At 41.6% G+C, this 12,070-nt stretch overlaps 1 protein-coding gene across 1 annotated transcript in view; it reads left to right on the top strand.

The window, feature by feature from the left end:
- The window catches only part of stt3b (STT3 oligosaccharyltransferase complex catalytic subunit B), a 65,704-nt gene that overhangs the window by 24,962 nt on the left and 28,672 nt on the right, over positions 1-12,070 (top strand). Inside the window, exons 2-3 of the mRNA XM_034599169.1 lie at positions 3,195-3,303; positions 9,830-10,117. Of these exons, the coding sequence (XP_034455060.1) occupies positions 3,195-3,303; positions 9,830-10,117 (397 nt within the window). The remainder of the gene's footprint in view (positions 1-3,194; positions 3,304-9,829; positions 10,118-12,070) is intronic.

Genomic DNA, 12,070 nt, shown 5'->3' with positions numbered 1-12,070 from the left:
CTGCACATTAAATTGCTAATGTGGCTGGCAGAGCTACATTATCCGCACCATCAAAGTGACAAGGGCAGGGATAAAGCACTCTGCTTGGCTGTCCATGAGATCATTGGAAAATGGGGTTTTCTGGATAAGGCTTGGCAGTGTACAAAGTTGTCTTTTATAATATTTTCTTAGAATTTGCTTGGTTTCCGCTGATTTGACAGATGCAGAAAGATGAGGCAGAAGTGGCCAGTTCCACCTGCATTGGAGGTCCCACTGTGCTCGAGCTTTCTCACAGCTGGCTGCCTCGTAGCTTTGTACTTAATAACACCGGGGCTCTTTGCACACCTCAGTATGTAAGGAAATGGACTCAGTCACTGGAAGAACAATAGTATTGTCTGGACTGCTATCCATGGAACGAAATAGCAGTTTGATTAGTTTGCGGTGCAAGTAATGTGAAGCCAGTTAAGCTTTTCCAGGACAGAAGAATTACATTGTGAAGGACATGAGTCTTTAATTGCTTATTAAATTTAAATATAATTTTACTTCACCAGCACTGAGATCCAAGTATGTTTGTGTCTGTGTGGCAGTTTGTTTGTCCTAGACTGTCCTGCACCCAGATTCCAACCCTCAGGCCGCAGGTTGTTGAGTGATATATGATTGTCTGAGGAGCCACAAGGATAAACACTCAGGCCAGCTCCTCATAGCGTCTCAAGATCACTTTAAGAGACACAGTGCCCTTTAAAGTAACACTTTCTATTCCCCCCCATGTTTTCATACAATGTATGGAGAAGATTTCACATTTAATTTCTATTCTCTTCACTCACAGCAGCAACCTTATAATAACTGTGACTTAAATTGTAAGTGGGGATAAAAAAAATCTAGGATATTTTGGGAAAAGTGGACTTTTTTCAAAGGATGAAAAACTGGGCTCAGTATGGAGACGAGATCAGTTCCCATTATTGGATTTGAAGTGAGGGGCCACCCCGTGCTGTCTGGGAAAGAGAGCCAAGATGGGAGGCCCTGGATGATGGAGGAGGGCTTCAGGTGCAATGTGAAGGCGTTAGAAAACCAAGCACCTTGTGATGATAAATGAGCCTCACCTCATGCCAGCATTTTAAGCACACTGTACTGATCGCAAGTGTGAGCAGCCCACACTGCTGCTGCTTTGTGACCACGACTGCTTCCTCTCCCTCTAGCATCGGCTGACTTGTATTTACACAAACACTAACAGCCATAAACCGAATAAGTGCCTGCTGAAACTCAAGTCTGGGGATTTGGTTTTGGGCTGATGACGTGCTTTTTTCCCCCTGCTCGTGTGTCTGAGTCGACTCTTATACTCAGGCCATGATTAATGTAACAGGAGACTTAATTGCCAGAATGTCAGTAAAAATTTATTTGCTCATAATTACCTCTACTAAGCAGGTTATGTGTTGGTCCCATTTAATTGTTAGTATTTAAGGGTAGTAGAGCTTTAAATTAAATTTGCGGAATGTTACTACTGCTGCAAGTCCAGAATGGTTTTATTTCCTGATTGAAGGTATTTAAACATTGCAAAATGTTCTGATATTCTCATTAACGATTGCAACTTGATAAATAAAACATGCACGATTGTCTGTCAGTCCATTACGATGCAGATTTTGATTTAGACGAACATAAAACGTTTTTTTTTTAATTTGAGCACTCAACTGTACTTTTGTGGCTCTATAGGTTTCTTCCATACTACTATGTTTTTAGTTTTTAAATGTATCACTGTTTACTTTTACCCCCAACAGCCACACAACCGCAAACTTTTTAAGCACCTAAAGCGGAGAAGCATGGGAGTGCTGCTGGCTCAGTTTTATTTTGAAAACATTTTGACACAATGACGCAGTTCACTTCCATTCAGTCACAGCTCAACCTCCATAGCTGAAGACAAAACATTGTAAAAACGATCTGTAGCAGTTCTTATCCTTGGTTCAAGAAAATAAATCCCTTTTCTTACTTTTTACCATTAGTTTCTTGTTTCTTTATGTAACAGAGCAACCAGCTGCAGAGTAGAAAATCTGCTTCTCGTTCACACCAGTACGCACATGCCCAATGTATGTAAATAGTCATATGATGTGTGTTCATTATGGACAGGGAATATCACTGATACAGAGATTAAATGCTCAGTCAAAGATAGTTTTAGAAGGTTTTGGATGAAGCCATATACTCTCTCTGACATGATGGGTGATGAAAGCTTAGTAGTGTATTGAGTGAGTTGTGGTGACCAGATGATTTGCGAGTGCACACCATGATACTGACAATCCGCAGCTCACCAGCCATGCATGTGAATGTTGCACTGTATTATTTGGAATTGCGTAAGCTCCTTATTGTACTCCTACCTTTTGTTGGTTGACAGTATTGTCATACATATGTAATACGAATCAAAGATCCTCTCCTGAGCCGATTAGTCACACATACAAGGTTATCACTCCTCCTCTTTGGTATACTGCACATCAATATTAGACAAAGCCAAAACGGGTAACTGTCTTTTTTTTTTTTTAGCTGTGGTGTGGGTTCTTTATGCATCAAGTGTATCGGGTACACGGGCCTCTGAACATAAAGCAGCCCACATTAACGAGTTGTGTAGGGAAAAAGGTGCCTCTGAAAATGTACCTAACACTTGCTTCATTCTCGTTGGCAGCAGTCCTCTTAACACTGTCAGCTCTTTCGTTCTGCTTCTTGACAGTGATCCAACCCCCTCAGCTTACCACAGCTACAGTGTGAATCAAGGCCTGTTTGCAGTCATATTCCTTATTTTGAGTATTTTTTTATAGTCATATCTCTGTTCCAACACCAGAGCCATTTATGTCTTTGTCACCTCAGCACAAGCCAGTGGTTGCTGTTGGAATTATCTGTACAATAAGTGGGCTTTGTTCTGAAAAAATGCCACAATGTGTTGGAGTTGTTGGCGTGAGCACAAAAGCTCACGCAGCGAAATTGAGGCTTTATCTGCCCAATTCTAACAAGGCAACGTCTCCGCAGCTTACCCATTCCTCCTGCCCCCGAAAATCTGAAAATAAAATAACCCATTCTTCCTCGAGTTTAGTGTTTTTTTTTTTTTTGCTCTGTCAATAGCTATAACATTCTGTCAAAGTGTGGTCTATAAATGGAAATATATAGTCTTCTGTGTGTGGTTAATATCTTACAATCTACTAATCCATGCCTCTTCTCTTTCTCTTCTGTTGCCTCAGGTTCAACTATAGATCAACACACCATCTCACCACAAATGGCTTCTATGAGTTCCTCAACTGGTTTGATGAAAGGGCCTGGTACCCCTTGGGCAGGATCGTTGGCGGCACAGTAAGTTTTTCCCACATTCACTTGTTTCATTATTTGTCATCTCTGGGGCGTCGTTAGTAGAGTTCAGATTCAGTCAAAATGTCATCCCTGTGAAGTAAGAAGGAAATTATGTCTTGTGTTTGAATTATTTGACATGAGCACATACAGCCATGGGAGTGGTGGTTTGCCCTTTTCAAATAAGGGAGGAGAAAAATTATGCTTTTGCGGTATCGTACTGCTCCTCCTGTCCCGGAGGGCTTATGGAAAGCAGATGCAAAGGAGGCTCCATCCTACTGACGAGGAGCAGTGCAGCCCTCCTGGACAGTGTCCCACTGGGTGTCTGGTATGATGGGGCGCATTTTGGAAATATGAAATGCTGAGGCCACTGATAGAGAAAGTTGTTTGCTAGAATGAGAGCTCTGTATGCAAGACGTTGGACTCCACCAACGTTTTTTCTCTAGTTTTCATGATACAATCTAAAGGAACAGCAGAGAGGTAGAGAATTCCTAATTTGGTCATCCACAGATTGGTTTGCTAATTTTTTCCGGTGATGCACAGCTGTCAGCTTAATCATTGTGTGACCTGCGATGTGAAGTGTTTTTGTGCATCATAATATGAAGTGGCTGGGCCGAGAATCAGATACTCTGCCAGAAAAAAAGAAAAAAAACAGTTTGGCCACTTTGGGAGTCTGATCAGGAAACCACCCACACAAGTCCCCATGGAGATGGTCAAGACACAGAACATGCTGGAGGGATTACTCACCTGTCCTGGAAATGCCTTGGGATTCCTCAGGAGGTGCATGCTGGGAATAAGGAAATCTGAAGTGCCTCGACATGGTTTCTCTGACCTGGTTTTAAAACGAGGGATGTGTGAAAAAAAGTTTAATGTGAAAAACCACATCAGCCTTTCTGTAACACCAACCTGTCTTTAATCGTCCCAACAGTAAGTGTCAGTCAGGCATTGAATTATGATTTAAGTACTTATATATATATATATATATATATATATATATATATATATATATATATATATATATATATATATATATATATATATATATATATATATATATATATATATATGCTGTTTTAGCGACATTGCAGTAATCGTAGTACTTTTGATAAAGGTAAAATGTACTTGTATCTTAATCACAATGTGTTGAAATTATCAAAATAAAACATTTTGTGTGTTATTAAGCCCTATTCATGAGCACACAGCCATTATTTATGTTGTACTCAATGATTAATACGAGGAACAGTCTGTTGTTATGGGAGCGTGTTGTGGGAGCATGGGATTATCTGAGGTGAGGTTCGGCAGTGCACAGATACCATAGAGCCGTCCAAGACTCCGCTGGGCAGCATGGATTTAAGTCACTATCAAGTAGCAACACTGAGCTTTCAACTTGACGGATCCCCGTAGACCGCCACTGCTTCCCTGTTTACCTGCAGTAAGGATGGTTGTGAAACATTGAGCCTTTCCTGTGAAAAATACAATGCGCTGATTCCACGCAATTTATCTCCCATTTCCCTGCCTCCCCTCCTCTGTGAGTCTCTCCCCCCGACCTCATCTTCTCAGCCCTGCCTCCTGTGAGCGGTGAGGTCTGTGTGAGTAAAATACCTCTGGCCTATCCATCTCCCTCTCGTCTTTAACAACTCCACCTGCCGTCTATTCTCTCAGCCGAGCTTCACGGACCCACCAGGGCTGCACTCTGAGCTGTAATTGCACTAGCTAATGATGCATCAGGACTACATAATCCGGGTCCTCCGTGTAAGATAAATGCTGAAATTTCTCCCAACGTGTGTTTCCGTTATTGGGTCCAGCTAAGAGGGTGTTAGCTCTTTCTTCTTTCTTCTTGTTTCTGCATAGACTCAGACCTGCAGATTAATTTGAATGTCTCTTTGCATAGTTGAGACAGGGAGGCCGGTTAATGCTGTGCATTGCATGTTGTTACCGTTACAGCACCCAGCAGATGGTGCAAGGCAGGAGCTGTAGCTGCTCTACATTCTGATGTTAGAATATAGTATTCATTACTGAACAGGAGACCCTAGGCACTGGAATCCAAAAGCCATCCATCAGCATTCATCCGTCATAAGCAATTACCATCAGCTACTGGTAATTGCATATGACAAGCCTGGCTTATAATAATGGATGTGCTGGTTCTGTACATGGATACTTGAGTTAGGCCTCGTACCCACAAGGTGCAAACTGAAACTCATGATTAGACTGGTAATCAGAATCGCGATTCCTGGGAAGAACAGCGCTTTATCTTCTGCATGCAAATAAGAATATCCTTCCTCTGTAAACTTCTATTGGCATTTCATAAATGAATGTGCAAAGAAATAAATAAAACCACTGAAAAAGAATTTACGTCAAATTAACCATGTTCTTGAAGGAGCCTTTTCAGATGAGAGGTGAGATGTTTTTAAAAGCCCCAAGCAAGTACAGTTGCCTTTGTATAGCACTTAAAAACTCCCCTGAGCTCACATTTAGTTTCACTTAAAAATCATTAGATTTTTCATTTGATCATTGCTTTAAATATTTAACTACGCTCACCAGACGACCCTCAAACTAAACCAATGTGAAAATAGAAGACATGAGAGCTCGCACTCTATCACAGCTGGGGGTCCTGTGTGAGGTACAAAGACAAATGGGTGCAGTGGTGAGTCAGTTTAATGTTTAACTGGGTCTGGAGCGGAGCTGACTTATATCTTTAGATGATTTCACTTTATGAACATCGACTACGTTGCTCTGAACATAATCTGTCATAAAGTATAACATTTATCTTAGATATAAAATGTTGCTTTGACCTTGGATGGCTTTGTCAGGCAGGTAAAAACTGAAAACAGTTAAATATCATACCAACACACAATGTACAATGACTTGAATACCTTTTTAAAGCAAAGACATTAGAATTAAAAGTGACTCTGAGGCATAGCCGTGTGAATCCTGATGCCCCTGTCTTCGAAGTGTTAAACCGAGCAGTGAGTGTGAGCAGAGCGGTTTCAGCGGGTATAATTTGTGGAGCGATTCTTCTGGCCAGGGTGCGTCTCTTAGCAATTACAAAGCCATTACATAGGTCATGTTGTCCTTGCAACGTGTGCTATTTTGAACAGTGGATGAATGTTTCCACACCACTGCCACTAAAACAAATTACACCTTTAGTTCTAGACGCTAAAGGATGCTACTGTTGGGATATGTTAGACACAAATAGTAGGTCTACTGGCATCATTTTGTTGATTTACGTGCCACTTTACGCAACCAACTATGTCCCAAAAAGATGCGCTGTAGTAGAATGATTGTATCAGACTGAGAAGGTGTCAGTCTAGTCAGGTGATAAGACCACTATCGACAGTGAGATCAAGTATTGTCTGTGTACGGCTATTTTCTATGTGCCAATTGAGTTCCATTGCCGTCCAAAGGCTATTATAACACATCAATGAGCCCCTTCATTGTAATGGGTTGGCATTTCTTACCATAACCCTGAGTTCTCAACAGATTAACTGTTTTCTTCTGTTTTGTTGAGGTTTGTTTAAAACTATAGTTCCTGCTTGTGTTAGGAAATTACTCTGAATGTCATAGTTATATATTTCTGACAGTTTCTTAAGGTTTATATCGTAAGTAATTAATCTTAATTGGTATGACTGCCACAGAGAAGGTAGGGAAGTCAAACTATTGAGAGTAACACTAATGCATTGTTGTTTTGGTCTTTTAATGGGATTATAAGAGATGACAGCAAGAAATTAAATATATCTTATTCTTGAAGGGAGCAGATCGGTTGTAGCCCACAGTGGACTTGGAATAAGTTGAGTTGCCAGATGGAAAATTAACTCTTCTGCCGTTAACTGGCCTCAATAGCAGGTGGACGGGTCATTCTGTCGGCCGTACTAAAATGCAAATGTCCTCCTATATCATGCAAATCTATGCAAAATAGAGCAAGAACCATGAATTGATGCATAGAGGAGATCTGACGGCTGCTGCAGAGACCTGACCAGCTGGCTCAGCAATGGATCCATGTCAATTTCTGGCTTTTACCTGAAAGCCTGAAATTGACTCTGAGCGGCTTGGCTGTGACTGGTTGCGAGGACAATCTGATGCTTTGCTCAGAGGCACCACAAATGTAGCTGCTGCAGAAACAAATAGCCACTCACTCATTTACTGTGAAGGTTAATTGTCAAAATCCCACTTGTTTGCATGACTGAGCTAGATCAATTTTTTTGTAAGGCATAAACAGGCTTCGGGGAAGGAAGGCATTTAGCTGACTCCCACACTGCATTCACAATCATAAAGTCAAAGTGCGAGAGGTCTGATTTGCATCAAGCACGTGCCTGTAAAGCATGCAGGGGTGTTTTTATAAGCACCGGGTTCGTCTCAGATTGGTGGTTTGTCGCACAGACAACAACACACGGCCTAATGCTTGAATTTAACTTAAAGTACAAGCTTCTCTTCTTATTTCCACCTGTCGCGACATGTTGCCAGTGTGAGTGGTGGTCTGTTACCCCTCCAGATCCAGGTGGAATTCGTAAAACCACCTTTGTTCCAAGGGCCGTGATGGAGACTGTTTTACCCAGCCTGCACTCTGTTTTACACGTCCCTTCTCCCCCTTCAACCCCTATAGCTCACTTTATCTCTCGCCCTCGCCCTCTCCCTTTTATCTTTTATCATCTCTCCTCTACTGTCTGCCTCTGCCTTTCTCTAATGGGCCACTGTCCTTTCTCACCCCCATGGTCGCTCCCTCCCGTATCCTTACATGCCCGACTTTCTTTTTTTATTCAAAATCAGACGGATAATGCTGACTATCCTCATTAATTGTGTATGGTAGCGTTAAGTCTCTGAAGCACTCAGATGGGTCACAAGACAGATGAGCCAGTATCAGTTAATGTGACCAGTCCAGCTGCCCCCTCCCTTATTGTTTGCCTTTGACTCCCACCGACCCTCTGCTCCCCAGAGGACGACTGCCAGTGGCTTTTTCCTCCTGAGCCACAGATGAGGAATGAAGGCCCCTCTAATGTGACAGTCCATATAACAGGACGCAGCCGATGCCACTCTTTGTTGCCATAAGGACAATGAGTCAAATGCATTTTTTTGTTAACAGCTTTTGTCACTTCTAGTTGCTGACATTGTCTTAATGAACAGGCTTTGTAATGCGTTTTGAATGCCAATTTAGAGACCATAGACTTGTACCCATCAAGCCGAAGCTTGTGCAAGAATTAACTTTGCTGTGATGAATCAAGATCTCAATCATCTCTAACATTTTGGGGACCTTGGCCCCACCACAGAGTTCAAAATGACTAATAATTACAAGAGTAGTTTTATAAATGGCAGGATACTGCTCCATTAGACAGAGTTCAATCCCCAGAGCCAAGAGGAAAGTCGAGGTTGATTTTCATTGAAGCAGATTGGTTGGTGAAGCTCAGGTCTCCTAGGCACTGGCTAATTAGAGACGTGAAAACCTGAGTTTATTAGCTGCAAGGCAAAGTGCATGGACTGCGGCTACAGTGAACACACATCAGGGACATCACTCACACGTTAAACATAGCCTTGCTTTTTACTTCAGACAGCCAGTGCACTGCACCGGGCCCTAATTGGATCTGCTCATGTACAGACGAGACAGGGCCACGAGGCCTCGCCAACTCAGGCCCCAGCCTCAACTGTGTGGAGGGTTTAATTATTCCTCAACTTTGTTTTGGAGAACAAACAATAGTTTTTGATCATTGATTTTTTTTTGAACACAAGCAAAAACTGCCTGTTCCAGCTTGTTCACCTCTGTTGTCTGCCATCGGTTTGAAGTGTTAGTCAGACAACCTCGGGCTCTGGAAAAATTGGATTCTGCATTTCTTTCACTATTTGCTCACATCGTATTGACTGACTAATGACTCGATCAATTCATGAGACAAGAGAAGACTGAAGTGTAACTGTCAGAATGAACTGTAGATTAATTTAGTTGTGCCACTAGGTGATGTCCGTTGCACGTATTTGCAACTCTGTGACTTTTGCAAAGCACTGCTTTAACTACAAACAGCCACAATACATGTTGAAGTTCAGCGGATTTAATGTTTACCATGTTCACCGTGTTATTACAATGTGTTAGCATTCAACCACTTACAGATCTACCTACAGAGCTACATGCCATCTGTAGAACCATGTCTCTGCTGAAAATATCTCAGAGGAATCTCAGGAACACCTACAAGCAATGTCTTTGAATTTAGCACAAAAGCTCACTTGGTGTCGAGGATGAACTGAGTACATTACGGGGTTCAAAGGTCAAGCTTAATGTGCAAATGTTGCAGAAAACATTTTTAAGTGGAGCATTCATGCACTAACTAATGGCCAAATACAGAAATGCCTGCACAGACACAAATATAACCCACTTCTTGACTGGTTGGCAGAGACATACAACTGTGAGGTGGTAATTCTAGTTTTCTCATTCTACCTCCACAGATTCTCTGTCTCTTTCCCTCAGCCACCATTTCTCATGTCGGACTTGCAATCTCACCTACTTTTTATGTTGCTCTCCTTCTTACAACCTCTCTTTTCTCCCCCCCCTCAGGTATACCCAGGGTTAATGGTGACTGCAGGCCTCATCCACTATGTGCTCAACTTGCTCCACATCACTGTCCACATCCGTGATGTGTGCGTCTTTCTGGCACCAGTGTTCAGCGGTCTGACCGCCATCTCCACCTTCCTGCTGACACGGGAGCTGTGGAACCAGGGTGCAGGGCTGCTGGCGGCCTGCTTCATTGCCATCGTCCCTGGCTATATCTCCCGCTCGGTGGCAGGCTCTTTCGACAACGAGGGCATCGCCATTTTCGCCCTGCAGTTCACCTACTACCTCTGGGTATGTACATTTTGTACTTGATGGAAAAGTGCAATAAGAGAGAATCTTGTTGCAAATGTATGATAGACGAGGCTCGCTAAGGTATTAAATCTGTTTTAGCAGGAAAAATATGTCAAAGTCGACCTCAGTTGAGTATATGCTTTTTACTTTGTAGGGGATATGCTTTATGAAGCCAGAAAGGAAGCCCTGTTTTCAAATGTAGCCTGGCCTCAGATGTTGAATTATTTATCCAGAGCCTTGAAAGGCACACCGACCATGTGGAGCCCAGGAAACGGCATGCTGCACTCTAAAACCTTCAGTCAGATGACCTTTTAAAGAGTTGAATTGAAAATATCTCAGGTTAAAGGTTGAATTGCCCCCCCCCCCCCCCCCCCTCCTTTTCTGCTGTCCTTTCCAAACATACTTAAGGGGAGCACAGCAGGTTACGCCACAGGTTAACTGACCTTGTTGAATTTATTGCATCACTGTTTTCAACACGTTCACATTTATTTTGTGTTAGATGTTATGTTTTTTTTGTTTCCTTCACTGCTTAAAACATAATTTGTCCAGTTCAACCTTGTCTGTACCTCAGTCTGTCCTCTCCTCAGTTGCATCAGCAGCTGCCTTGCAAGCCTCCAGCCACAATACTTTGAATGCTGTCTTTGTGTTTTATGCATTTCTATAGTTGTGAAGACAAATTTTGGTATGTAACAAACCTCACATGACTGTTTAATGGTTCAGACTGTGTTTTAAGGTTCAGCTCATTTATGCTGAGTGTTTCTGATAGTTTAGGTTAGGGGTAGGATGTCCTTACAACTATAGAAAGATCACTGTTTGTGTATGTGCGTGCGCGTGTGAAATTGAAGAGCACTGCTTTTCAAACAATTTTATCAGCATTCCCTTCTTCCTTGTTACTGGAGTTGACCGTGACTAGTATTGAGACAAGTACAGCTCAATTCATTCTGCATTGAGCCGTATTCCGTTCAGTGACACGCGCTTTTATCTTTTACTTTTAAACCCACAATAAACATGGCTACACCCAGAAAGGATGCAAGTGAAAATACAACTTTGGAAAGGAAATTTGAGATGTAGAAATACTTAATGTATCCAGATAACACGCTTAATGAGTAATCAGCTATTTCTAGTAAACCAGGTTTCTCCTAACATTAAAAAAATGGGTTGAGAATGTACACACCCTTGTGTATGCTACATCAACTGATAAGAACAATGCAGTAGAAAATAATCTTGTTGCAAAAATACAATTGAATGAAATAACATCAATTAATTTATAAAAATAGATGTGGAATAATGTTGATTTTGCTGACATTACTTCGAACACGTTAGATAATCAACACTTGTGGATTTCAAACATCTGTGTTCTTCTGTCATAAAGATCATAGATGTGATCAATGCAGGATAATGTAGAAGTCAATGTTAATCTTGTTCCTGCCTCTGAGGCTGGATGGAGGCAAACTGCGGATACTATGAATGCATAAATATTACTGCCTGTCGTTAGAGCACAGTGGGCATACTTCTCATTTATAGAGCATCATGTCATCTTCTTGAATCCATAAAATGATTTTCTATTAAGAAAATTGCCTCCTTTTCATGTCAACAGCATTGATGGAATATAAAGTTAGAGCAATTACCGTCATTGCTGTTAAAATAATTTTAAACGCCGCAGAGTTAACCTGTGCGGGAGCAGGTGTCAAATGAATATGGCAGCATATTTAAAGTGAGACTTGATTTAATGTTGTAGATTTTATCAATGTAAAAAGATATATGGCAAAAGATAAAATTTATTCTAAGGGGAATTGTTTGTAATTTGCACAGGGTTTATTTATTAAATCCAAACCGAGTCATTCACCTCCACCCGATGAACCTCTTCCAAAAAATTGCATACAACAGTGAGACACTGATGAAATGATTTATTCTTAATACTTGGCTGTAAATGAAAGCCTGATTTTGACTATT

The sequence above is a fragment of the Hippoglossus hippoglossus genome, chromosome 11, assembly GCF_009819705.1.
Source record: "Hippoglossus hippoglossus isolate fHipHip1 chromosome 11, fHipHip1.pri, whole genome shotgun sequence".
Classification (NCBI taxonomy): Eukaryota; Metazoa; Chordata; class Actinopteri; order Pleuronectiformes; family Pleuronectidae; genus Hippoglossus; species Hippoglossus hippoglossus.
Note: the sequence above shows the minus strand (reverse complement) of the source record. Positions and strands in the feature narration are given on the sequence as shown.